General features: G+C 44.4%; 2 protein-coding genes across 5 annotated transcripts in view; one reads left to right on the top strand and one right to left on the bottom strand.

The window, feature by feature from the left end:
- The first annotated feature begins 9,903 nt into the window (after positions 1-9,903).
- Positions 9,904-12,025, top strand: LOC118386202 (gap junction alpha-8 protein-like). The gene is made up of 2 exons (XM_052522349.1): positions 9,904-11,067; positions 11,416-12,025. The coding sequence occupies exons 1-2, from the start codon at positions 9,910-9,912 to the stop codon at positions 11,551-11,553; spliced, it is 1,296 nt and encodes a 431-aa protein (XP_052378309.1). The 5' UTR covers positions 9,904-9,909; the 3' UTR covers positions 11,554-12,025.
- A 3,252-nt stretch (positions 12,026-15,277) lies between these two features.
- LOC118386201 (nectin-1) overlaps positions 15,278-26,834 on the bottom strand; it is a 38,960-nt gene continuing 27,403 nt past the window's right edge. For 2 of the 4 annotated variants that reach the window (XM_035773732.2, XM_035773733.2), the window contains exons 6-10: positions 20,668-20,816; positions 17,009-17,111; positions 16,843-16,885; positions 16,685-16,745; positions 15,278-15,782 (exon numbers count right to left, since the gene is read on the bottom strand). In XM_035773732.2, the coding sequence (XP_035629625.1) occupies positions 16,719-16,745; positions 16,843-16,885; positions 17,009-17,111; positions 20,668-20,816 (322 nt within the window). In that variant the 3' untranslated portion in view covers positions 15,278-15,782; positions 16,685-16,718. Of the gene's footprint in view, positions 16,746-16,842; positions 16,886-17,008; positions 17,112-20,667; positions 20,817-26,834 lie in introns of all 4 variants that reach the window. The other 2 variants (XR_004826164.2, XM_035773734.2) reach the window with 2 other exon arrangements.

Genomic DNA, 26,834 nt, shown 5'->3' with positions numbered 1-26,834 from the left:
CTGACCTTTTGCTTTTCTCTGATATTCACATTTGAGGATGAGTGGCAGGCACATCACAACCTGCCTCTTAATTCTGGAAGCACAGAAAACTATTTCCTTAAACACACCCACTAACTTGACACCTGAAGTTCCGGAAGTCTCATCAACTGAGCCATTAGTAATACCACTTATAAGTAATATGACTTGTTCTGTGTGATGAAGGAAGACCAGAAATCATTATCTCTTGGTTTTGTCCTGCATTAGTCTTGCAGTAATAAACATATAGTAAATTCCTAGGTCAAAAACACTCAGGTTAACTGCTGTACTGCTGTTCCCAGCAGTTTGCTCTTGGTATCGAGATTTTGAGACCAAATACCCAACTCAATGACACCCCAGAGTCTGAAGACCCAGATTGTTGGGTCCAGTCCAAAACCCAATGAGAGCGTGATCACTTACTGGTTGGTGGAAATCCCAGGGGACATGACATTTTAGTGGTGTAGAAAGGTGCCGTGGCTTGCGTCCACTGGTGATAATCCATTTAAAGCCCAAAGAATCAAATCAAATGTATTTATAAAGCCCTTCGTACATCAGCTGATATCTCAAAGTGCTGCACAGAAACCCAGCCTAAAACCCCAAACAGCAAGCAATGCAGGTGTTGAAGCACGTTGGCTAGAAAAAACTGCCTAGAAAGGCCAAAATCTAGGAAGAAACCTGGAGAGGAACCAGACTATGAGGGGTGGCCAGTCCTCTTCTGGCTGTGGCGGGTGGAGATAACAGAACATGGCCAAGATGTTCAAATGTTCATAAATGACCAGCATGGAACTATTGTTTTTTAAATCTAATGATGTATCCAATTCTAACTGTCCTTATAGGCGTGTGGTAGTCCGTACAGTATCTGGTCATTTTCAATAGAAGAACTATGTGTAACGGCTCTCTTCTATCTCCTCCCCTGACGAAGAGGTAGAACAAGGATCGGACCAAAATGCAGTGTGATGATGATTCATGATATTTTAATGAAGGAAAAACTATACATACAGAAACTACAAAAATAACGAAATGAAATAACGAAAACCGAAACAGCCCTATTTAAAAAAAAAAATTAAAATTAAAAATAATTTATTATCTTCAATACCATTAATTCTTTACAACTCATAATTTACATACATACTCAAATAATGGTATTTTAATTAAATTATTTAAACTAAACATAAACCCAAAACAAAACCTCAAGGGAGCATCTTCCCTCCCCGTCACCCTACAAAATACCTTTCCCTATCTCCCCGTCCCTAATCTATCCTCTTACAAATCTAAATGACACCCAGCCCTAAACCCCCCTTCCACCTCTCCCGAGCAGCATGCTGCCCCCACTTCCTCTCCTCCCTCTTCATCCTCCCCCTCAAATCTCCTTCCACCCTCCTCACTATCCCTTCCACCCCCCAATCTCTCCCTGTCTTCACCATGTTCATTCCTTGCTTCCCACAGCCCCCGTTTAAAGAGACTCATGAGAAGCCAGAGCAGAAACTTGTCCCTATCCGTCCCTCTCGCTCTCCCTACACCCCTCTCTAACCTGGCCCACGTCAATTCAAAATCCCCCTTTACCAAACCTAACAACACCCGTGCCCTAGCCCATACTACTCCGACAAAGGCACAGTCCCAAAAGACATGGCGCACAGTCTCCTCCCTGCCACAAGAGGATCTTGGACAGGTGGGGGATTGCACCAAACTATACCGGTACAAGATGGAACGTACCAGCAAACACTTATGAAGGCTCAACCAATTCAGGTCCTTGAGCCTGTTGTCCAGACCCCGTGCCTGCACTCCCTCCCAGACCACTTCCGAGATGCCCACTACAGGCGCCGGACTCCCTGCCTTTCTGACCTCCTCGTACAGGTGCCTATGATCTAAACCTACTCGGGCAACTTCAACCTCAAGGTGCGCATGCAGCCACTTGGCCGCATGACCAAAGTGCCACGGCAGCTGTTCCGCCCGAGGACCCGTGTTAGACCACACCATTATGCTTCTCGCCTGATACGAGAAAAACACCCGCAGGAGGTAACCGGACGGGTGTATCACTGGCTGAGCAAGCTCCGTTAACAAGAAAGAAACTAAAATTGTGTCCAGCTTGAGGGGGAAATCGCACCTGCCACTCCACATAAACTGAAACACAAGCCTCACTAGAGGCCTCCTCAGACAAGCCGGCAATGGGTAGATGTATGCCAAATACAAAAGAGACGGCAACACATCCACCTTTAGGACCAGGACTTTGCACATAAAAGACAAATACCTAGCTTTCCACATTGCTAGCTTCCTCTGTACCACTGCGATACGCATGTTCCAGTTTAGCGTAGCTGAGCCGGAGGTCTCAAAATGGACCCCGAGAATCCTCAGGGCCCCCTCACAGAGACATAACCCCCCCAGGCACATCCGTTCTACCGCGCCATCTTCCGAAAAACTTGACGGAAGACTTTGCATGGTTCAGAACTGCTCCCGACGCTCGGGTGAAATCCCCAAAGATGGCAAGGGACCTTGTCAGGCACGAGTCCTTGCACAACAGCAAGGAAGTGTCGTCGGCGTACTGCGTCATCTTAACACGCAGCCCACCACTTCCAGGGATCAGCAAGCCTTCTACCCCTGTGTCTGCCCTAATGGCAGCCCCCAGAGGCTCCATGTACAGAACGAAGAGGAGAGCCGAGAGTGGACACCCCTGCCTGACCCCAGACGAGAGGTCAAAAACGTCACCCAAGTGACTATTTACACTAACTCGGCACCCCGCTCCGACATATAATGTACGAATCCATCCTATAAACTTCTCCCCAAATCCTAATCGACCTAACACTCTGAATAAAAAGGATCTATTCACGCGATCGAAGGCTTTCGCCTGATCTAGCTGTGAGGGGAACGGCACCTCAGTACCTCCAGGCTCTGATCAGGCCCTACACCCAAACAAGGGCACTGCGTTCATCCACCTCTGGCCTGCTCGCCTCCCTACCACTGAGGAAGTACAGTTCCCGCTCAGCCCAGTCAAAACTGTTCGCTGCTCTGGCCCCCCAATGGTGGAACAAACTCCCTCACGACGCCAGGACAGCGGAGTCAATCACCACCTTCCGGAGACACCTGAAACCCCACCTCTTTAAGGAATACCTAGGATAGGATAAGTAATCCTTCTCACCCCCCCCCCCTAAAAGATTTAGATGCACTATTGTAAAGTGGCTGTTCCACTGGATGTCATAAGGTGAATGCACCAATTTGTAAGTCGCTCTGGATAAGAGCGTCTGCTAAATGACTTAAATGTAAATGTAAAATCTAGCGCTGCTACCATAAAAGAGAGTCCTCTATCTTCAACCCAAGCGATGGAGTCCCTGATTAACTGTAGGTTCCATCTAATAGAGCGGCCCTCTACCCCGCACGTCTGATCCTCATGAACGACGTAGGGAAGGGCTGTGCGCAACCGGTCTGCTAAAACCTTTGCAAGTAGCTTGTAATTTACACACAGCATGGTCAACGGCCGCCAGTTGCCAAGGTCTGTTACTTCCCCCTTCTTATATAAAAGTGACAGCACACCAACAGCCATTGATCCCCCCGGGACCCCCGTCTCAAGGATGGCCTTCAAGACTTCGAGGACCACTGGTCCAAGTATACCCCAAAACTTGAGATAAAACTCAGCCGGCAGCCCATCCATCCCAGGCACCTTCCCTTTTCCCATCCTTCTAAGAGCGCTCTCAACCTCTTCTAGTGAGATCTGGGCCTCCATCACTTCTCTAATGTCCTCCGGCAACCGCCTGGACAAGTGTTCTAAAAACACATTTCCCTGCTCTACATCTATTTCCCTTTCCTTAAATAAACCTTTGAAATGATCAGTTGTCACCCTGACCATATCCTCTGGTTCTCTAACTATACTACCATTTTCTTCCCTAACACCATGCATTACCTCCCTACTCTGTCTTGCCCTAACCAACTTAAAGAACATAGCAGAACAAGTCTCATTATGTTCTAGAAAGCCACTATGCGCACGCTCCAGGAAAGCTCGAGCCTTCCGCTCCTGCAACTCCCTGAGCTGTGCCTTTAGGGTTGCGGATCTCTCCCAGTCAAACGACCCGCCGAGGTTGCCTGCCTCGTATTCGAGTTCAATTAACCTTTGGATACGATCCACCTCCCTCCTCTCCTCCCTTTTTTCCTCTTGCAATACCCTATTATCTCACCTTAACTAATTCCCACCACTCTAACACCCCCTCGCACATGGACCGGAGGCCCTCAAGCCTCCAAAAGAAACCATAAAACCCGTCAACAAAAGCCTGCTCCTACAGCACATCCCGATCTAGCTTCCAGTACCCCCTATCAAAGAGGCAGACTGGCGACCCCACCTGCAGGAGCACCCCGTCTTGATCCGAAAAGTAAACAGGCAACAGCCGCCCAGACAACTTACCCAAAGACCTGGGTACAAAAATATAGTCGAGCCTCCGCTCAACCCCCCTGGAGTTGCGCCATGTAGGACCGTCCATTTTCGGAGTAGTGTGCAGACCACCATCTACCAGACCATGGCAATCCATTAGCCTAGCAATGGCGCCCGCACTGCTATCCCCCCTCTTCCTAAATCTGTATTAAAATCCACCCCTATCACTAATTTCCTATTTGTGACACACAGGGGCGTCAGACAGTTCACCATCTCCCTCCTGTCTGCCACCACCTGTGGCCCATACACCACCACTAATCTAAATTTACAATCCCTTATCGTGACATCCACCCCGATAACCCTCCCCTGCATTACCACAAAAGAATCCTCCACTTTTACCCCCCTGTGCCCACACAAAATCCCTACCCCCGATGAGTGCACCCCCCCAACACCCCAAACCGACTCCCCCTTGTCCCACTCCTTCTTAAACCTACTAACATGCCCTCCATCCCTCAGGTGAACCTCCTGTAAAAAACAAAAATCAAACCTCACACCCTCCAAATAACTAAAAACCGCCCTCCTCTTAACAAAATCCCTTAAACCCCTTACATTTAAACTAACAAAAGTAAAATTAGACCCCATGAAAAAATAAAAACATGTAATACACTCAAATTCTAAACCCAGACAGAAAAAAAAACAGGAGACTCACCCGATGCTCCCCTGCTACATATCTACCGGTGAGAACACCATCTGTACTCCCGACATCCCCCCCTCTTCCTCCATCACACCATCCCAGGATGCAGGAATAGTGTTTGGCTCCGGGGTGCCCTGCACCCTGGGTCTACCCCCACAATCCTCCCCCTCCCCAGTGTTGCAGCTGGTTTGGAAAAAAATTGTGGAGGCTGAGTCCCCAAACAAAAAACTCCCCACCTCCTCCTGTACCCAGTCCTGAGTCTTGTTAGGTGTGTCCCCACCCAACAGAAGTTGAGGGCCTGGGGAAACCAGCAGTACTCTGGTCATGAGGCGTGCTTCCTTCCCCTCCTTCCCCCATCCCCCGCTCCTGCTCCCCCCCCAGCCGCAGACGCATATGACCTCTGACGGGCCGGGCACCCCCGCCACAGGTGTGCTGACGAGCAACACCCATGGCACGTCTTAGGCTTGTCACAATCCCTCGCCTCGTGATCCTCAGATGCACAGAACCTGCATTTTCTTGTACTGCACGAGGCGAATATGTGACCGTAGGCCATACAGCGCCTGCAAAATTGGGGCTGACGTGCATAAAACAACGTCCCCCTGTCAGCCCCTAGGGAGAACATAGCAGGAGGATGGAGGTAGCCACCATGTCCCTTTGGGTCCTCTCTGAGGAGGGCCTGGAAGCCTCTCCTCCCATTCCAAAACCCAAGGGAGTCTTTGAGGTGCCTTGCTGAGGAGACGTTATCCATGTATCTCCCCAGAAAAGCCCTCACCTCTTCGTCCTTAACGTAAGGGTTGTAAATGTTGACAGTTACAACCCTAAAGTTATTCTTCGCCAGGCTTGTTATTTCGTAGTGGCACATCGGCCTCTCACCTCCCACTGCTCTTGCCCTTCTCAGGATATCATCGTGTTTTTCCTCTGTATATAGTGCCACGTCGTATGCTCCCTCCAACGAGTTGCCTTGGAAACAAAACACGTCCTTCACCGTCAGCTTTAGAATCCCCATCAATATTATCCTTCCAAAAGATTCCCGTCCTAAAGGCTCCAACTCCTTTTCCTTCCAAGCAAACCGAATCGTGTTGGCCAGCCCAATCCCAGGGACCGACCGTGTTGATGTATTTAGCACCATCTCCGCAAGGAGAATGGCGCTCGTTCTCTTCTTCCAAAACAAGTAAAAAAGAAAAACCAAAGTGACCGAGCCTATCTGGTGAAACTCCACAGAGACAGGAACAATCACCCACAAAACACACAGTGAAATCTAGGCTACCTAAATATGGTTCCCAATCAGAGACAACGAGAATCACCTGACTCTGATTGAGAACCGCCTCAGGCAGCCAAGCCTATGCTAGACACCCCTACTCAGCCGCAATCCCAATGCCTACTAAAACCCCAATACGAAACACAACAAAATAAACCCATGTCACACCCTGGCCTGACCAAATAAATAACGAAAACACAAAATACTAAGACCAAGGCGTGACACTATGCCCTAAATGAATAGTTTGTGCATAAATCTCCTATTGAGTACATTAACCAACCCTGGGTCATGAGAATGAGATCGTGGAGGGGAGATTTCAAGTGTAAATCTAAATAACAGTTCTGTATAGGTTGCATAAAACATCACCCATTGACTGCGACACAATTCTTTCCCCTTCCGTTTTAGCACTGCACCAATGGTTTCCTCTGGAGCACAATATTTCAACAGTTTAGTTAACACACAAACAATTCATTTATTCAAATAAACCTTTCCCATGTCTGAGTGTGGTTTGAATGTATCTGCCATCTCAAGTATTGGCTTGGTGAGAAGTAGGACTGTTCAAAGTGCAAATATGCAGGTGTTATATAGTATACAGTAGTCACTCATCTTTTTTGACCGTTTTACATTTATGATCAATATAATGGCACTCAACTGAAAATGCTCATGTTTCTGGCAGTAATATACAGTGGGGAGAACAAGTATTTGATAACTTGCAAAATCGGCAGTGTTTCCTACTGACAGAGCATGTGGAGGTCTGTAATTTTTAAAATCATAGGTACACTTCAACTGTGAGAGACGGAATCTAAAACAAAAATCCAGAAAATCACATTGTATGATTTTTAAGTAATTCATTTGTATTTTATTGCATGACATAAGTATTTGATACATCAGAAAAGCAGAACTTAATATTTGGTACAGAAACCTTTGTTTGCAATTACAGAGACGATACGTCTCCTGTAGTTCTTGACCAGGTTTGCACACACTGCAGCAGGGATTTTGGCCCACTCCTCCATACAGATCTCAAATCAAATCAAATTTATATAGCCCTTCGTACATCAGCTGATATCTCAAAGTGCCGTACAGAAACCCAGCCTAAAACCCCAAACAGCAAGCAATGCAGGTGTAGAAGCACGGTGGCTAGGAAAAACTCCCTAGAAAGGCCAAAACCTAGGAAGAAACCTAGAGAGGAACCAGGCTATGTGGGGTGGCCAGTCCTCTTCTGGCTGTGCCGGGTGGAGATAACAGAACATGGCCAAGATGTTCAAATATTCATAAATGACCAGCATGGTCGAATAATAATAAGGCAGAACAGTTGAAACTGGAGCAGCAGCACAGTCAGGTGGACTGGGGACAGCAAGGAGTCATCAAGTCAGGTAGTCCTGGGGCACGGTCCTAGGACTCAGGTCCTCCGAGAGAGAGAAAGAAAGAGAGAATTAGAGAGAGCATATGTGTGTGATATTGGATTGCTTCTTGTGTAAATATTTTCTGTCTGGATTTTAATGATTTGGGGGGCAATGTGATTTTCTGGATTTTTGTTTTAGATTCCATCTCTCACAGGTTGAAGTGTACCTATGATAAAAAATTACAGACGTCTACATGCTTTGTAAGTAGGAAAACCTGCAAAATTGGCAGTGTATCAAATACTTGTTCTCCCCACTGTACATCTATATTAGCCACAGACAAGTCATGTATTGTATTCCAGACTGTAAGTATGAGAATGTGTGTGTGTGTGTATGACAGGTGATAAACATGCCACTGCGACCGGCTGTGTCACCTCCAGAATGATGAAGCTCTGGCCTCTAACTGCCATCCTGTTCTTGTCTCCTGCTCTAATGCCAGGCTCCTGAATTATGGCCATGTTAACAACAGGGTCAGGGAAACACTGGCATAGAGTGTGAGAAAAGTTGCCTTGTTATATATGAATGATGGGTGTTTGAGTTTGACAGTATGAAGCTCAATGTAATTGTGTATGTATTGTATTTGAATTTCATTTATCTTCCTGTTCCAGGCACTGGGTTGAGGTAAATACAATGTAGAGAATGTTGGAGGGTTTTCAAATGTTATAAACCCTTAATTTGAAGTAATTCATGAAAAAATTTAATTTAATTTGACAAATATGCTACACATCTGTTAAAGTGCTCATATATTTTTTTATTAGCATATAATGTAATTATGTTGTAGATGAGTCTTACTGTAGATAGAAAGATAAAAGCGAGCCATAAAGCGTTGACATTTTTGCCTTACCTGTTCCTGGAAAGATGTTTTCCAAAATAGAGTCCTTGCTACATTTCATTTCAATCAATAGCTGAAATTCTTCACATTCTGGACAGATCATTCAAACCTGGGACACTAACTATGGCATGTATGGAACACACACATGACATGATTCTTACTCAGTTCTTAGTCATAAACTAGTCACCAAAGTAATGTAGATGAAAACTGTGAATTCTCATTACAGTACTGTTGTCTTGCTTACCATCTCGCCTAGTTATCATTTATAGCCTAATCAACCCGAATGCATGACACATATCATATACTGTGAATTGTATGAGAATATGAATTGTTGCAATTTAAGTTATTTACAAAAAAGTACATCTACAGAAAATACTTTCTCTCCGTAGAAGACTATAAAATTAAGCTACCATTCACAATTAATAGCAATGACAATATGACCATGGATGAAATGACAACAACCAAAAACCAAGTGCAGGTCCACGAGGAAATTCACCCCCATCCCCCCACTTCTCATAGTGTTAAAGCCTGACTCGGTCTCTGCAGGCCGATAGTAGGACAGTGGCCAGTCAGCTGCTGTGGTTCGGTCTGTGTGTGTGTGTGTGTGTGTGTGTGTGTGTGTAGGGCTGTATTGAGGAGAGCTGCAGAGGGGATGTACTCGGTGCCCTGGCTCTGTGGTGTCCATGTTGCTTTGGGAGCCTCAGGCCTGCTCCCATACATCCCACTCTGGGTCTGTTGATCCTATTGTCTCCTCCGTCACCACGCATCGCCCGGCGAATAAAGGCTGTCTGGCTCCAAGCTTAAATATTGCAGCAAACTAAAAACCAACCCTCAGAGCCGATTCATTCACATCTGCTCAGTGGGGCAACAAGGACAGGGCTTTAGGTGGGAAAGAGGGCAGAAGTCTACTTTTCCCTGCCGGGTGCCAAGAGAACAGGACAGGACACTGCAACTTCGCCGGAGCCGCATCTGTGGCAAGTTAACTATTTGTTAACATTAAACCAAATATCATACCTTACAGATGTAAATATGTGGGTTATGAATGTGTTATTGCTAGTTTTCATGGAGGGTTGATTTGGTGACTAGTGGAACGGTGCTTTAGTGATAGGCTGTGCAGAGGGACTTTAACTCGACAGATCGCTGTTCTTTCGCCATTATTCAGATTTTGTCATGCAACAGCTTTTTAGCTGAACAAAGACATTGCAATAACCGTGTGGTGAGGGACAGGAATTTTGGAAGTTCTGCTGCTTTCCACGGGGCTGTTTTTAAAACCTCTCTCTGTCTTTCTATTTCCTCCACCCTCTCTATCCCCCTGCGTCCACCACTTCATTCTATCTACAGCGCTACGGACCGATCATGGGTGACTGGAGCTTTCTGGGCAATATTTTAGAGGAAGTGAATGAGCACTCAACGGTGATCGGCCGGGTGTGGCTCACGGTCCTCTTCATCTTCCGCATCCTCATCCTGGGTACGGCGGCAGAGTTTGTGTGGGGCGACGAGCAGTCAGACTACGTTTGCAACACGCAGCAGCCCGGTTGCGAGAATGTGTGTTACGACGAGGCGTTCCCCATCTCCCACATCCGCCTGTGGGTTCTGCAGATCATCTTTGTGTCCACGCCATCTCTGGTGTACGTAGGCCATGCAGTGCACCACGTCCACATGGAGGAGAAACGCAAGGAGCGCGAGGAGGCCGAGCTGAGTCGCCAACAGGAGCTGAGTGAGGAGCGGCTGCCACTAGCGCCTGACCAGGGCAGCGTGCGCACCACCAAGGAGACCAGCACCAAGGGCAGCAAGAAGTTCAGGCTGGAGGGCACCCTGCTGAGGACCTACATCTGCCACATCATCTTCAAGACGCTGTTCGAAGTGGGTTTCGTAGTGGGCCAGTACTTTCTGTACGGCTTCCGCATCCTGCCGCTGTACAAGTGCAGCCGCTGGCCCTGCCCCAACACCGTAGACTGCTTCGTGTCCCGGCCAACAGAGAAGACAGTCTTCATCATTTTCATGTTGGCCGTGGCTTGCGTCTCGCTCTTCCTCAACTTTGTGGAGATCAGCCATCTGGGCTTGAAGAAGATCCGCTTCGTCTTCTGGAAGCCAACCCCGGGGCAAGCCCAGGGTGAAGGCCTGAGCCCCATGCCCCCCCCAGGGGGGATCCTCAAGAGCCTGCCTCCCCTGGCCGTGCCTTCCATCCAGAGGGCCAAAGGCTACAGGCTGCTGGAGGAGGAGAAAGCACCGTCTGTGACCCACCTCTATCCTCTGGCAGAGACGTGCATGGAGGCAGGGAGGTTAACCCCCCTGACCCCACCCTTCCAGTGCATGGAGGAGAAGGCGGAAGAACTGAGGCACACGGAGGACATTTCTAAGGTGTACAATGAGACCCTGCCCTCCTATGCCCAGACCACCGAGATAGGGGAGGACACACTACCACTACACCAAGAGGAGGAGCAGGAGCAGCAGGAGGTGGTGGAGGACAAAGAAGAGGAGGAAGTAGTGGAGGAGGTGGTGGAGCAGGATGTGGTGGATGGAGTGGTGGAGGAGGTGGTGGTTGATGGAGTGGTGGAGGTGGTGTTGGAGAAGGATGTGGTGGATGGTGTGGTGGAAAGGGAGGAAGAGAAAGAAGAAGAGCAGATGGAGGAGGATGAAGGGGAGAGGGAGAAGGAGGTGGTGGAGGAGGTTGTGGTGGAGGAGGATGTGGTGGATGGTGTGGTGGAAAGGGAGGAAGAGAAAGAAGAAGAGCAGAGGGAGGAGGATGAAGAGGAGAGGGAGAAGGAGGTGGTGGAGGAGGAGGTTGTGGTGGAGGAGGTTGTGGTGGAAGAGGATGTGGAGCAGGATGATGCGGTGAAGGAAGTTGTGGTGGTGGAGGAGGCGGTGGTGGTGGACGGGGAAGGGGGACCTCCAACCGAGGCGGAGATGGAGGTGACGGATATGATAGAAGACACCAGACCACTGAGCAGATTGAGCAAAGCCAGCAGCAGGGCCAGGTCAGACGATCTCACCGTATGAACCTGTGAGAGAAAACACACACGCACACCGAACACAGGAGAACATACACCTAACTCTAGACAACACACACTTAAAACAGCAGGGCTTAACCAAGGGAAACACATGTAAATCCAACAGGGATAGATTCAATAACAAGTTACACATTACCCTTATGACGTGGACAACATTCAACAAGGCAAAGGAAGATCTGAGCTTGTTTGTGAGATAAGTGAATATTATAAAAAGTAGTGGGTAACAAGAGGAGGGATAGATTTGTTTTCATTAAGCGTGTTCTTATGTAAAAATGTAGAAAGGGCAAACATGCAGAAAGGGGAAAATATTTTTACTTTAACAATAACCAATGAAAGTTCACTAATGTTTACATATTCTGGTGGGGTTGAATGGGTAGGGGAAGAGATTGAGCATATATTCCTGTCTGCAAGGCAGTAACATTACTGTAGGCAGGCAAGCACTTTCATTCCCATACAGTCGGTGACAGACTGCAATTATGTAGCTGCAAACATGTTGCAGGTGGAAGGGCTCTTATACACCAAGTCCTTGCACAGAAAAATCATGGAACAAAATTTACAAACTTATGACTGACTCTTCAACACTAAGTTGATAGTCATTTTTTGGGATAAAAAATAGCATCATTTTGGCACACATTTCCTAGAGAACAGAGAACTCTGTGTAAGGCCAATATAACCCTCATATCAACTCAATTATGCTTAGATTTACATTTCTTTCAATTGAAGGGAGATTTGCATCTATGTACAAGAACATATCTCTCCCTTTCATGTTTATATGCAGCGTTGTACAGCCAAAAAGCTGGGTAGTGGAGAAAAACAAACCCCAAAAATACCACATGTTGAATGTCTCTTTTCAATGTGATTCTACAGCTCATCTTCTGGATTGCTTATATATTTCGTTGCCTATATAATGCAGAAGTGTGAACTGTTATAATGATGTCTTTTTGTGAAAGAGAGGAGTGCTGGTTTTGCCCGATCACAGACTGGACCATAGTAACAACCTCAGGCCAAATCCTCTCTTTTCGTGCTGTACAAACAGGCTTCAGAGCGATAAAGATCACGCACGATCAGCACAAAGTATTGTGGAGCCACAGACAATAAAAGAAACCACTCTCACATATGAAAAACAAGCTTCCTTGACATTGTTGTGGGGGAAAAATAGTTTTACTTGATTTTATCTGCCCTTGATGTTCCTTGCCCCTGTACAAATATGAAATACTTGTTTACAACATTTTGAAAGAAAAACAATAAATGGTGAATCTCATTGTACATAAACTATCATCCTATCTGATGTCTAATAGCAAACATAATGTTGAGACAGTAAGTTATGATATTATGTCTAGCTAAATTACTAGAAAACAGTCAAGAAACATCATAATGCTGCTCAAGTCACTGATTTGGTAGGGAAAATTAAGTGCTTATCAAAATTGAAATCATTATTTCCATAATTACCAAAGACTTGCTTTGTAGAACTTTGACCTTTCTTATAGCTGTCCCAGAGATGTTTTTATTGTTACATGTTTAAAAAGTTGTTAGAGAGCAGAATTCTCTCTTACAAGTACTTTTTAAATTAAAACAAAAAAACAATTCCCCTTGAAAGGGATGCCTTAAAGTATGACTTCTGTGTATTTAATTTAATATTTCTATATCTTTCTCTCTTTCTCTCTCTGCTTTATTTAGATTGCTTGGCTATTTTGCTTTCCAATGTATAATTGTATGTGCTTTATCTGTAAATTCTCAGATGTCTTTGTAAAGGTTAAGGCACTTCCATTGCTCTGGGAACTATGTGAATGTCATGTCTTAAATTCAACGTTTTTCCCCTTAGCTTTCAAATAATCCTTTGTACATGCAAACAACCCCTTAATTTGTTAGGGAAATGTAAAGTTTGTCTGCAAATAACTGTACTGTGCCTTAAAGCAAAGCATTGGTCAATGCAGCAGTGGGTTTATCCAGTCGCACAGATCAAATGGTGCAGAAAAGCCACAAGCACAAGCACGCACTCACACATGCATACACACGCACACACGTCTGCATGCACACGCACACACACTTCCAGTGTTGGCTTTTGGGGTATGATCAAACGGCTCTAGACAAACTCTGACAGAAAGGCAGCTTTGACCCCTTTGTGACCCCTCGCCACTCATTTGCTTCCCATAAGCCAATGCTTTGACAACATTGTGAATGAGACAACAGGCTTTTCACAAATGCAGAATAGTTTAGCACATTTCAACACTGAAATATATTCCAAAATGTGTTCTGGTTCTCATGTGTGGTAAATTCATATAACTGGTACATGTGTGTTTTGTGTTTCAAACAGTTCCCATTGCTTAATCGTTTGTAAGAACATTTGACTAATCTTTGGAAAGAAAAGATTACTTTTTACTAACTTCTAGTCCTCCTAGTTGTGTGGCTGTATGATCTTTTGGACAGTGAACCAAGGCAATAAAAGGTCACACGTGGGCAAGAAGTGTTGCGTCAGTGTTTCTCTTCAAACTACTCTCTCACCCCCCCACACACACTATACAAACACACTCACAAACATTTTGCTGACATCTGATGCTTTGCAGCCTATTGCCACAGTACATTACTTACCAGAGAATTCTGAATGTACATGGTTAACCGTGTATCAAGTGTTAGTGAGTATTTACTGCCCCCTGTTGGCAAAGATAGTGACTCAGTCATTTACGTTTGAAACAGCTTTACTAATACTAAGCAATAAGCCCTGCCGACTGCTAACTACTGGTTATCAGGTTACTTTGATACATCAGTACAAGAGATTGATTAATATATAAAAAGTGACTGACCACTGACATGTATAGAGCAAACTCACTCCAGGTCTCAGGTTCAATATACACGTTACTTTGTAAGAGTCAATATACAGTGGGGCAAAAAAAGTATATAATGTTTATAATGATATAATGTTTAAATACCCTACATTACTCATCTCATATGTATATACTGTACACTATACCATCTACTGCATTTTGCCATCTTGATATAATTAAATGTATCACTAGCCACTTTAAACAATGCCACTTTATATAATGTTATCATACCCTACATTACTCATCTCATATGTATATACTGTACTCTATACCATCTACTGCATATTGCCTATGCTGTTCGGCCATCACTCATTTACAGTGCCTTGCGAAAGTATTCGGCAGTATTTAAAGCTTGGGAAATCTTTTTGTATCCAAATCCGGCTTGAAACTTCTTCACAACAGTATCTCGGACCTGCCTGGTGTGTTCCTTGTTCTTCATGATGCTCTCTGCGCTTTTAACGGACCTCTGAGACTATCACAGTGCAGGTGCATTTATACGGAGACTTGATTACACACAGGTGGATTGTATTTATCATCATTAGTCATTTAGGTCAACATTGGATCATTCAGAGATCCTCACTGAACTTCTGGAGAGAGTTTGCTGCACTGAAAGTAAAGGGGCTGAATAATTTTGCACGCCCAATTTTTCAGTTTTTGATTTGTTAAAAAAGTTTGAAATATCCAATAAATGTCGTTCCACTTCATGATTGTGTCCCACTTGTTGTTAATTCTTCACAAAAAAATACAGTTTTATATCTTTATGTTTGAAGCCTGAAATGTGGCAAAAGGTCGCAAAGTTCAAGGGGGCCGAATACTTTCGCAAGGCACTGTATATACACATAAAAATATATATACACACACATATTTTTTTACACACACACACACACACACACACACACACACACACACACACACACACACACACACACACACACACACACACACACACACACACACACACACACACACACACAACCATGTTAAAAAAGCAAAAACAGGCGTTTATAATTTTTTTGCAAATGTATTAAAAACAATCTGAAATATCACATTTACATAAGTATTCAGACCCTTTACTCAGTAACTTGTTGAAGTGTAAAAAAAAGGAGTCTTATGGATTTGTATAGAAGCTGTTAAGGAGTCTTTTGGACCTATACTTGTGGTCTGGTACAGCTTGCCGTGCGGTAGCAGAGAGAACATACTATGTCTGGGATGGATGGAGTCTTAGAATTTTTAGGGCCTTCCTCTGACACCGTCTGGTATATCAGTCCTGGATAGGAGAAAGCTTGGGCCCAGTGATGTATTGGTCCGTACGCACTACCCTCTGAAGCGCCTTGCGGTCGTATGCTGAGCAGTAGCCATACCAGTAGGTGATGCTAACATGGAGATGCCTTGAAGCCTAAGAAATGAGAATTGATCATACAACCTTCCCTCATCAACAGGATAAGAGAGAACATTTATAACATCTGAAGGTGTAACCTTGTCAACCCAAAACCACCGACCAATCAAACAATACCAAGTTCACAGTGTAACCTGACCACCAGTGACCAATCTCAACAGGGTGTCACAGCATCTAAGACCAATCTGAGACCAATGTAAATAAGACAGAATTTCTGAGAGGACCACACAACTCTATGCATGGGGGCGGCAGGGTAGCCTGGTGGTTAAAGCATTGGACTAGTAACCAGAAGGTTTGAAGTTCAAATCCCCGAGCTGACAAGGTACAAATCTGTCATTCTGCCCCCTTTAACTAGGCAAATCAGTTAAGAACAAATTCTTATTTTCAATGACGGCCTAGGAACAGTGGTCTGGTACAGTGAACCCACTGTTCCTAGGCCGTCATTGAAAATAAGAATTTGTTCTTAACTGATTTGCCTAGTTAAATAAATAAAAAAATGAAAAGTTAACCCTGTACAGATACAAGTGACCACAAGAGAACATACAGCCACATAGATAACATGAAAGTTATCCTCAGTGAAGAAGTTTTAGATAGAATAATTACATACTATCTATCACACATTCAATAGTCAGTCCTCTGGATACTGTAACAGAGATACATGTTGGACCCTCAAAAGGGGAAGGGCTGACTAGTCCTTGGGAATTGTCCTTTCCTTGTGTTCCTGGACCATTTGACAGAGAACACATAAATTAGGGCCGAGCCTACACGTCTAAGACTGGCATTTGCTCTCAGCCTGTCTGGCGACTTCTTCAAGCTAACACAATAGACCTATACATTTTTTTAGGGGGAATAATATTTCAAATGTGTTTTCAAAAGAAAGAATAAAAGGATATGTACCCTACCTTATGATACTTCTTCCTTATATGCCCTCTTGGTTTACATCTCAGCTTCCTCTTCCTCAACCTTGTCATTAGACATTTTAACAGAATTGTTACAGAGCAAAAAGTGGCTGAGAAAGGTTAGTCACACAACAATGGTGGCCTGTAACATAGTCACATACCTGTGATTGTGCCTCGAACTGGTGATCGCCCATGAATGAACTCCTGGGGTATTATCCAGAAAAAGAGAACATGGATTTGAAAGCAAAATCAATGTATGATAATTCAATATAAATAAATTTTTCACGATGCAAAATGTAGAACTTGATTTTGAGAAGCTGATGTTACCAAAGACATTTTCCATTTTTCCACCGGTACCATACGAGTCCAGCAGCAGCAGCAACAATCAGAAATATAATGACAAGTAGAACCCAACAGGCAGCAGAGGTATCTGTGAGGAGAGGGGGGGATACAGTTAATACAAACAGCCTGCATTTACAACTACAATACATGCCCTAGCAATCATCGTAGCGCTAATGCAAACACTTTCCAGTAAGCAAAGAGATAATGCTAGAAGGTTATATGTGTACATATGTAATAAGCTAAAAGTGTGTACCATGACTAGGGCTGTGGTGGTCATGAAATTTCTTTAGCCTGTGATTGTCAAGCAAATAACTGCTGGTCTCACGATAATTGACGTTAATTGGCATTAACACGTTTAGCATCTCCTGGTTTCCAGGGCATGACCTACAAGCCACTGATGCAGACCTTTGGAACAGCAGCATTTTAAAAAGTCTAATAAATCCATGTAATATAGCCTATACCGTCACAACAATCAAATCAAATGTTATTGGTCACATACACATTGTTAGCAGATTTTAATGTGAGTGTAGCGAAATGCTTGCGCATCTAGTTCCAAGTGTGCAGTAATATCTAACAAGTAATCTAACAGTTCCCCAACAACTACCTAATACACACAAATCTAAAGGGGTGAATGAGAATATGTACATATAAGTATAGGGATGAGCGATGGCCTAGAGGCAATGGCAAGGTGCAGTAGATGGTATAAAATACAGTATATTCACTACCGTTCAAAAGTTTGGAGTCACTTAAGTGTCCTTATTTTTTATCCATTAAAATAACATAAAATTGATCAGAAATACAGTATAGACATTGTTAATGTTGTAAATGACTATTGTAGCCGGAAACGGCAGATTTTTTATGGAATATTGACATAGGCGTACAGGGGCCCATTATCAGCAACCCTCACTCCTGTGTTCCAATGGCTCGTTGTTGTGGCTAATCCAAGTTTATCATTTTAAAAAGCTAATTGATAATTACAAAACCCTTTTCTAATTATGTTAGCACAGCTGACAACGGTTGTTCTGATTGAAGAAGCAATAAAACTGTGCTTCTTTAAACTAGCTGAGTATCTGGAGCATCAGCATTTGTGGGTTTGATCAAATCAAATCAAATGTATGTGTCACATACACATGGTTAGCAGATGTTAATGCGAGTGTAGCGAAATGCTTGTGCTTCGAGTTCCGACAGTGCAGTAATAACCAACGAGTAATCTAACCTAACAATTCCAAAACTACCTTATACACACAAGTGTAAAGGGATAAAGAATATGTACATAAAGATATATGAATGAGTGATGGTACAGAACGGCATAGGCAAGATGCAGTAGATGGTATCGAGTACAGTATATACATGAGATGAGTAATGTAGGGTATGTAAACAAAGTGGCATAGTTTAAAGTGGCTAGTGAAACATGTATTACATAAAGATGCAGTAGATGATATATAGTACAGTATATACATATACATATGAGATGAGTAATGTAGGGTATGTAAACATTATATTAAGTAGCATTGTTTAAAGTGGCTAGTGATATATTTTACATCAATTCCCATTATTAAAGTGGCTGGAGTTGAGTCAGTGTCAGTGTGTTGGCAGCAGCCACTCAATGTTAGTGATGGCTGTTTAACAGTCTGATGGCCTTGAGATAGAAGCTGTTTTTCAGTCTCTCGGTCCCTGCTTTGATGCACCTGTACTGACCTCGCCTTCTGTATGATAGCGGGGTGAACAGGCAGTGGTTCAGGTGGTTGTTGTCCTTGATGATCTTTATGGCCTTCCTGTGACATCGGGTGGTGTAGGTGTCCTGGAGGGCAGGTAGTTTGGTGATGCGTTGTGCAGACCTCACTACCCTCTGGAGAGCCTTACGGTTGTGGGCGGAGCAGTTGCCGTACCAGGTGGTGATACAGCCCGACAGGATGCTCTCGATTGTGCATCTGTAGAAGTTTGTGAGTGCTTTTGGTGACAAGCCGAATTTCTTCAGCCTCCCGAGGTTCAAGAGGCGCTGCTGCACCTTCTTCACGACGATGTCTGTGTGGGCGGCCCGTCAGGAAATCCAGTACCCAGTTGCACAGGGCAGGGTCGAGACCCAGGGTCTCGAGCTTGATGACGAGTTTGGAGGGTACTATGGTGTTAAATGCTAAGCTGTAGTCGATGAACAGCATTCTCACATAGGTATTCCTCTTGTCCAGATGGGTTAGGGCAGTGTGCAGTGTGGTTGAGATTGCATCGTCTGTGGACTTATTTGGGCGGTAAGCAAATTGGAGTTGGTCTAGGGTGTCAGGTAGGGTGGAGGTGATATGGTCCTTGACTAGTCTCTCAAAGCACTTCATGATGACGGAAGTGAGTGCTACGGGGCGGTAGGGTAGCCTACTGGTTAGGGTGTTGGACTAGTAACCGAAAGGTTGCAAGTTCAAATCCCCGAGCTGACAAGGTACAAATCTGTCGTTCTGCCCCTGAACAGGCAGTTAACCCACTGTTAACCCACTGAAAATACGAATTTGTTCTTAATTGACTTGCCTAGTTAAATTTAGGTCAAATAAAAAAATAAAACAAATTATAAGGTGCATTTTTAAGGTGAAAATCTGTATGCCAGTTAGGCTCTACACCAGTTGTAAAGCAGATTAATGTGTTTAATTTTAAGAAGTTATTTTGCCACTTTAGTTGTGATACAAACCTTATCAAAACATATAGGCCTATGGGCCAGGCTACATGAGGTGTGCAACTATGATTTGAAAAAGTCACAAAATGAGTGTCTTACTGCACCCAAGCTGGGAATCATTCACAAATGATAGGCTAATATTGTCACCCATCAGACAATTCTTGATTTAATCTTATCTTTACATATACTAAATCATCTATGAAATTTGTTTTGATTTAGAATGGACCATTATCATGCACCTGTATGGAAACAGGGGCAGGGGGAGAAAAACAGGTCATCTATGCACTTAAATAGCGAAAGGAGGGCGCTTTTCCCGTGATTCATTTTCATGCCAGCCAGGTAGGCTATACTCCTGTAGTAAAGATATGCAAGTTGATACATAAAGAAATATAGTAAGCCTAGCCTATAGAAAGCTGATGGGATCCTCTTTTTAATACAGGCCATCACTGTTTTCTCACGCAATTGCATAGCCAATAGAAATGTCTCGCAACATGAGCTCAAGGGCACTCATGAAGTGTTTGATTCGATTTTTAATTACAATTGCATTGCTGTTTGAGTGATTAGAGGGACAATAGTGCTGAGTACCAGGCAGTTAGCAAGTTTGGTAGGCTAATAATGTCCAGCAGCAGCAGAGCTTGGAGAAGCCTAATTACCGTGACTAAACGGTCACATGGAATTTGATTGCCATCATGACTCGTGACCGCCGTTGTGCCGGTAATACGGTCACCATAACAGTCTTAGTTTTTAAATTTCCCTGTAGAAAAAGATTTGAGGCCATACGTCTGATACTAACACACACGGTGAAATATAAGTGAGCATCTTGCTCAACTTTGGTATACATACATGCTACATAACATTTCACATAATTGTCCCTAATATAACAATTCAAGTATAAGCAGCCAGTAAAGCAACCATCATGAATTGTGTGTGTGTGCCTGCATGGGTGTGTGTGTGTATTTTTTATTTCTTCTCTCTCAGGTGTTCTTACAGGAGGTGACATGCACATATTGAGAGCCAGTCGCTCTTCCGTAAGGATTGGAGGCCTCACAGCTGTAGAGGCCATTCAGCTCAGAGCTGATGAGGTGCAGTGTGTTTCCCTCTACTCTCACTGCAGACTGAGGCCATGGCTGGCCCACTCTGGGGGGGAGAGAGAGAGAGAGAGAGGGTGAGGAGAAGGCCTGACCCTGCTGAAAGAGACAGCAGACAAGCATAGGCTGGTGAGCAGCCTTCGTTGTGTTTTATCTAGTAAAAAGCCTTTGTTTTCACTGGTGACATTCACATTTTAGCCATCTAGCAGACACTCTTATCCAGAGCAACTTAAGTGTATTCATCCTAAAATAGCTCGGTGGGACAACCACATATCACAGTCAAAGTAAGCACATTTTTCCTCAATAAAGTAGCTATCTGTAACGGTTTTCTTGAGTTGAAGGAGAGGCAGACCAAAATGCAGCGTGGTTTCTATTCATGGTTCTTTAATTAAGAAACTACACATGAACAAACTAACAAAACAAGAACTGTGAAAACCCAAACCAGCCCTATCTGGTGCAAACACAGAGACAGGAACAATCACCCACAAAACCCAACACCAAACAGACTACCTAAATATGGTTCCTAATCAGAGACAATGACTAACACCTGCCTCTGATTGAGAACCATATCAGGCCAAACATAGAAATAGACAAACTAGACATGTAACATAGAATGCCCACTCAGATCACACCCTGACCAAACAAAACATAGAAACATACAAAGCAAACTATGGTCAGGGTGTGACACTATCAGTAAACACAGAGCTAGTAAAGGGGTGTCGTGTCTTTGGCATCATTAAACTGAAGATGAATCTTTATCAAATAGATACATACTACCCATGTCTCTGATCATAGGTCCAGTAACAATATTACATTGCGACGGTTTGGGAACTCAAATGCGAAATACCAGGGAAATGGATTCTAAACGGTAACAAGTTACAATTGGCACGACAAAACACTCCTTGCGAGCTCAGAAAACCTCTAGAGAAATTACAGGAGTTAATATTGTGAGTAATTGTTTGTAGCACAGCCATTTTCAGGTCTCTCCAGAGATGTTCGATCAGGTTAAAGTCTGGGCTCTGGCTGGGCCACTCAAAGACATTCAGAGACTTGTCCCGAAGCCACTCCTGCGTTGTCTTGACTGTGTGTTTAGGGTTGTTGTCCTGTTGGAAGGTGAACCTTCACCCCAGTCTGAGGTCCTGTGCGCTCTGGATCAGGTTTTCATCAAGATCTCTCTGTACTTTGCTCCGTTCTTTGCCACAACTCTGACTAGTCTCCCAGTCCCTGATGCTAAAAAACAACCCCACCGCATTATTCTGCCACCACCATGCTTCACCATAGGGATGGTGCCAGATTTCCTCCAGATGTGACTGGAGCTTGGCATTAAGGCCAAAGAGTTCAATCTTGGTTTCACCAGACCAGAGAATGTTGTTTCTCATGGTCTGATGTCTTTAGGTGCCTTTTGGAAAACTCCAAGCGGCCTGTCATGTGCCTTTTACTGAGGAGTAGCTTCCGTCTGGCCACTCTACCATAAAGGCCTGACTGGTGGTGTGCTGCAGAGATGGTTGTCCTTCTGGAAGGTTCTCCCATCTCCCCAGAGAAACTCTGGAGCTCTGTCAGAGTGACCATCGGGCCTAGCAGTAGCAGTTAATGTGTTATGGGTTAGATGGAATGATTTATGTGCAAATATATTTGTGGCCGGAGAGGGCCCATCTCTGAAACTAGTGGACTGCGGCAGGCTGGAAGAATGTGCACTTCCTAATTTCAAGGCTTCTCCTGACTGATAGGAAGACCAGGAAATGTGTGGGGGAGTACCAAAGGTTCTGCACTTGGTCTGAGACAATAACACCACCTGCCTAGCCACAGAGATGGACCATCAAAAGTCGTGCTATAAATTCACAGACAACACAAAGATTCCTTGATGCCCTTCCAGACTCCCTCTGCCTACCCAAGGACGCCAGAGGACAAAAATCAGTTAACCACCTAACTGAGGATCTCGATTTAACCTTGCACAATACCCTAGATGCAGTTGCACCCCTAAAAACTAAAAACATTTCTCATAAGAAACTAGCTCCCTGGTACACAGAAAATACCCGAGCTCTGAAGCAAGCTTCCAGAAAATTTGGAACGGAAATGGCGCCACACCAAACTGGAAGTCTTCCGACTAGCTTGGAAAGACGGTACCGTGCAGTACCGAAGAGCCCTTACTGCTGCTCGATCATCCTATTTTTCTAACTTAATTGAGGAAAATAAGAACAATCCGAAATTCCTTTTTGATACTGTCGCAAAGCTAACTAAAAAGCAGCATTCCCCAAGAGAGGATGACTTTCACTTTAGCAGTGATAAATTCATGAACTTCTTTGAGGAAAAGATTATGATTATTAGAAAGCAAATTACGGACTCCTCTTTAAACCTGCGTATTCCTCCAAACCTCAGTTATCCTGAGTCTGCACAACTCTGCCAGGACCTAGGATCAAGAGAGACGCTCAAGTGTTTTAGTACTACATCTCTTGACACAATGATGAAAATAATCATGGCCTCTAAACCTTCAAGCTGCATTCTGGACCCTATTCCAACTAAACAACTGAAAGAGCTGCTTCCTGTGCTTGGCCCTCCTATGTTGAACATAATAAACGGCTCTCTATCCACTGGATGTGTACCAAACTCACTAAAAGTGGCAGTAATAAAGCCTCTCTTGAAAAAGCCAAACCTTGACCCAGAAAATATAAAAAACTATTGGCCTATATCGAATCTTCCATTCCTCTCAAAAATTTTAGAAAAGGCTGTTGCGCAGCAACTCACTGCCTTCCTGAAGACAAACAATGTATACGAAATGCTTCAGTCTGGTTTTAGACCCCATCATAGCACTGAAGGTGGTAAATGACATTTTAATGGCATCGGACCGAGGCTCTGCATCTGTCCTCGTGCTCCTAGACCTTAGTGCTGCTTTTGATACCATCGATCACCACATTCTTTTGGAGAGATTGGAAACCCAAATTGGTCTACACGGACATGTTCTGGCCTGGTTTAGATCTTATCTGTCGGAAAGATATCAGTTTGTCTCTGTGAATGGTTTGTCCTCTGACAAATGAACTGTACATTTCGGTGTTCCTCAATTTGGCCTCAAGTCCTGCTGTGTCGGGGTCCAGGATTTGAAATTGCGTGGACTGGGCATATTTGTTCTGGTCGGGCATGATTTAAGCCTGTTTTGGTCCAGTCCAGTAGGGTATGGTACTGTCCTCCAGGATGATCAGGACTTGTGTTTTAGGACCACTATTGTTTTCACTATACATTTTACCTCTTGGGGATGTTATTCGAAAACATAATGTTAACTTTCACTGCTATGCGGATGACACACAGCTGTACATTTCAATTTCAAACATGGTGAAGCCCCAAAATTGCCCTCGCTAGAAGCATGTGTTTCAGACATAAGGAAGTGGATGACTGCTAACTTTCTACTATTAAACTCGGACAAAACAGAGATGCTTGTTCTAGGTCCCAAGAAACAAAGAGATCTTCTGTTGAATCTGACAATTCATCTTAATGGTTGTACAGTCGTCTCAAATAAAACTGTGAAGGACCTCGGCGTTACTCTGGACCCCGATCTCCCTTTTGAAGAACATATCAAGACCATTTCGAGGACAGCTTTTTTCCATCTACGTAATATTGCAAAAATCAGAAACTTTCTGTCCAAAAATGCAGAAAAATTAATCCATGCTTTTGTCACTTCTAGGTTAGACTACTGCAATGCTCTACTTTCCGGCTACCCGGATAGAGCACTAAATAAACTTCAGTTAGTGCTAAATACGGCTGCTAGAATCCTGACTAGAACCAAAAAAAATTTGATCATATTACTCCAGTGCTAGCCTCTCTACACTGGCTTCCTGTCAAAGCAAGGGCTGATTTCAAGGTTTTACTGCTAACCTACAAAGCATTACATGGGCTTGCTCCTACCTATCTCTCTGATTTGGTCCTGTCGTACATACCTACACGTACGCTATGGTCACAAGACGCAGGCCTCCTAATTGTCCCTAGAATTTCTAAGCAAACAGCTGGAGGCAGGGCTTTCTCCTATAGAGCTCCATTTTTATGGAACGGTCTGCCTACCCATGTCAGAGACGCAAACTCGGTCTCAACCTTTAAGTCTTTACTGAAGACTCATCTCTTCAGTGGGTCATATGATTGAGTGTAGTCTGGCCCAGGAGTGGGAAGGTGAACGGAAAGGCTCTGGAGCCTCTTTCCACTGGGATTCTCTGCCTCTAACCCTATTACAGGGGCTGAGTCACTGGCTTACTAGGGCTCTCTCATGCCGTCCCTGCAGGGGATGCGTCACCTGAGTGGGTTGATTCACTGTTGTGGTCATCCTGTCTGGGTTGCCCCCCCCCCCGGGTTGTGCAGTGGCGGAGATCTTTGTGGGCTATACTCAGCCTTGTCTCAGGATGGTAAGTTGGTGGTTGAAGATATCCCTCTAGTGGTGTGGGGGCTGTGCTTTGGCAAAGTGGGTGGGGTTATATCCTTCCTATTTGGCCCTGTCTGGGGGTGTCCTCGGATGGGGCCACAGTGTCTCCTGACCCCTCCTGTCTCAGCCTCCAGTATTTATGCTGCAGTAGTTTGTGTCGGGGGGCTACATTTAGGGTCAGTTTGTTATATCTGGAGTACTTCTCCTGTCCTATTCGGTGTCCTGTGTGAATCTAAGTGTGCGTTCTCTAATTCTCTCCTTCTTTCTTTCTGTCTCTCGGAGGACCTGAGCCCTAGGACCATGCCCCAGGACTACCTGACATGATGACTCCTTGCTGTCCCCAGTCCACCTGGCCATGCTGCTGCTCCAGTTTCAACTGACCTGAGCCCTAGGACCATGCCCCAGGACTACCTGACAGGATGACTCCTTGCTGTCCCCAGTCCACCTGGCCATGCTGCTGCTCCAGTTTCAACTGTTCTGCCTTGTTATTATTCGACCATGCTGGTCATTTATGAACATTTGAACATCTTGGCCATGTTCTGTTATAATCTCCACCCGGCACAGCCAGAAGAGGACTGGCCACCCCACATATGCTCTCTCTAATTCTCTTTTTCTTTCTCTCTCTCTCTCTCTCGGAGGACCTGAGCCCAAGGACCGTGCCCCAGGACGACCTGACATGATGACTCCTTGCTGTCCCCAGTCCACCTGACTGTGCTGCTGCTCCAGTTTCAACTGTTCTACCTTGTTATTATTCGACCATGCTGGTCATTTATGAAGATTTGAACATCTTGGCCATGTTCTGTTATAATCTCCACCCGGCACAGCCAGAAGAGGACTGGCCACCCCACACATAGCCTGGTTCCTCTCTAGGTTTCTTCCTAGGTTTTGGCCTTTCTAGGGAGTTTTTCCTAGCCACCGTGCTTCTACACCTGCATTGCTTGCTGTTTGGGGTTTTAGGCTGGGTTTCTGTACAGCACTTTGCGATATCAGCTGATGTACGAAGGGCTATATAAATAAAATTAGATTTTGATTTGAGTTGAGAGATGCATTGCACATCTTAGACTCAGGAGGGGGAAGGGTTTGTATTAGTATTATATTAGTCGACTGCACATAGCACGCAAATAGAGGGCGAAGTGAGGGTGATATGGCGTGGGAACACCTGCTAACTGACGGGGAAGACTGGATGATGTGATTTTATTTTAGGGCTTTCATTTTTGTGGACCCCAGCAGAACAGTATCCCGAAGGTATAGAGTCAGGCTAAGGAAGGTGGGCATCGTCATGGTATCACACTTCGGTTTTTGCTATATATGAATATGCATAGTTTAAGGCATCACTAATACTTGTCATATTTTGTGTTTTCTTGTTCATTTCAAGACTTTTGCTATCACTCTATTATAAACCCGAAGGAAGAGAAAGGCAAGCTCCAACCGAAATTCATAAATCAGTTGTACAACAGGAAGGGTAATGGCAGATAGGGGGGTGGGGGGTAAGAGTGTGTTTAGTGTGATTCTAAGTTTGAGACCAGGGCCTTAAGCCATGGAAGAATATTACATAGTCAGAGGCCATAAGTCTTGGAGGTGTAAACATACAAATCCATTGAGAATATTACTCATGTTGTTTTCTCTTCTGTTCATTTATAAGTAATTTCAAAGTTTATATAATTTTGA

Source organism: Oncorhynchus keta, chromosome 7, assembly GCF_023373465.1.
Source record: "Oncorhynchus keta strain PuntledgeMale-10-30-2019 chromosome 7, Oket_V2, whole genome shotgun sequence".
NCBI classification, from domain to species: Eukaryota; Metazoa; Chordata; class Actinopteri; order Salmoniformes; family Salmonidae; genus Oncorhynchus; species Oncorhynchus keta.
The sequence above is the reverse complement of the archived record's forward strand: the minus strand, read 5'-3'. Positions and strand labels throughout refer to the sequence as shown.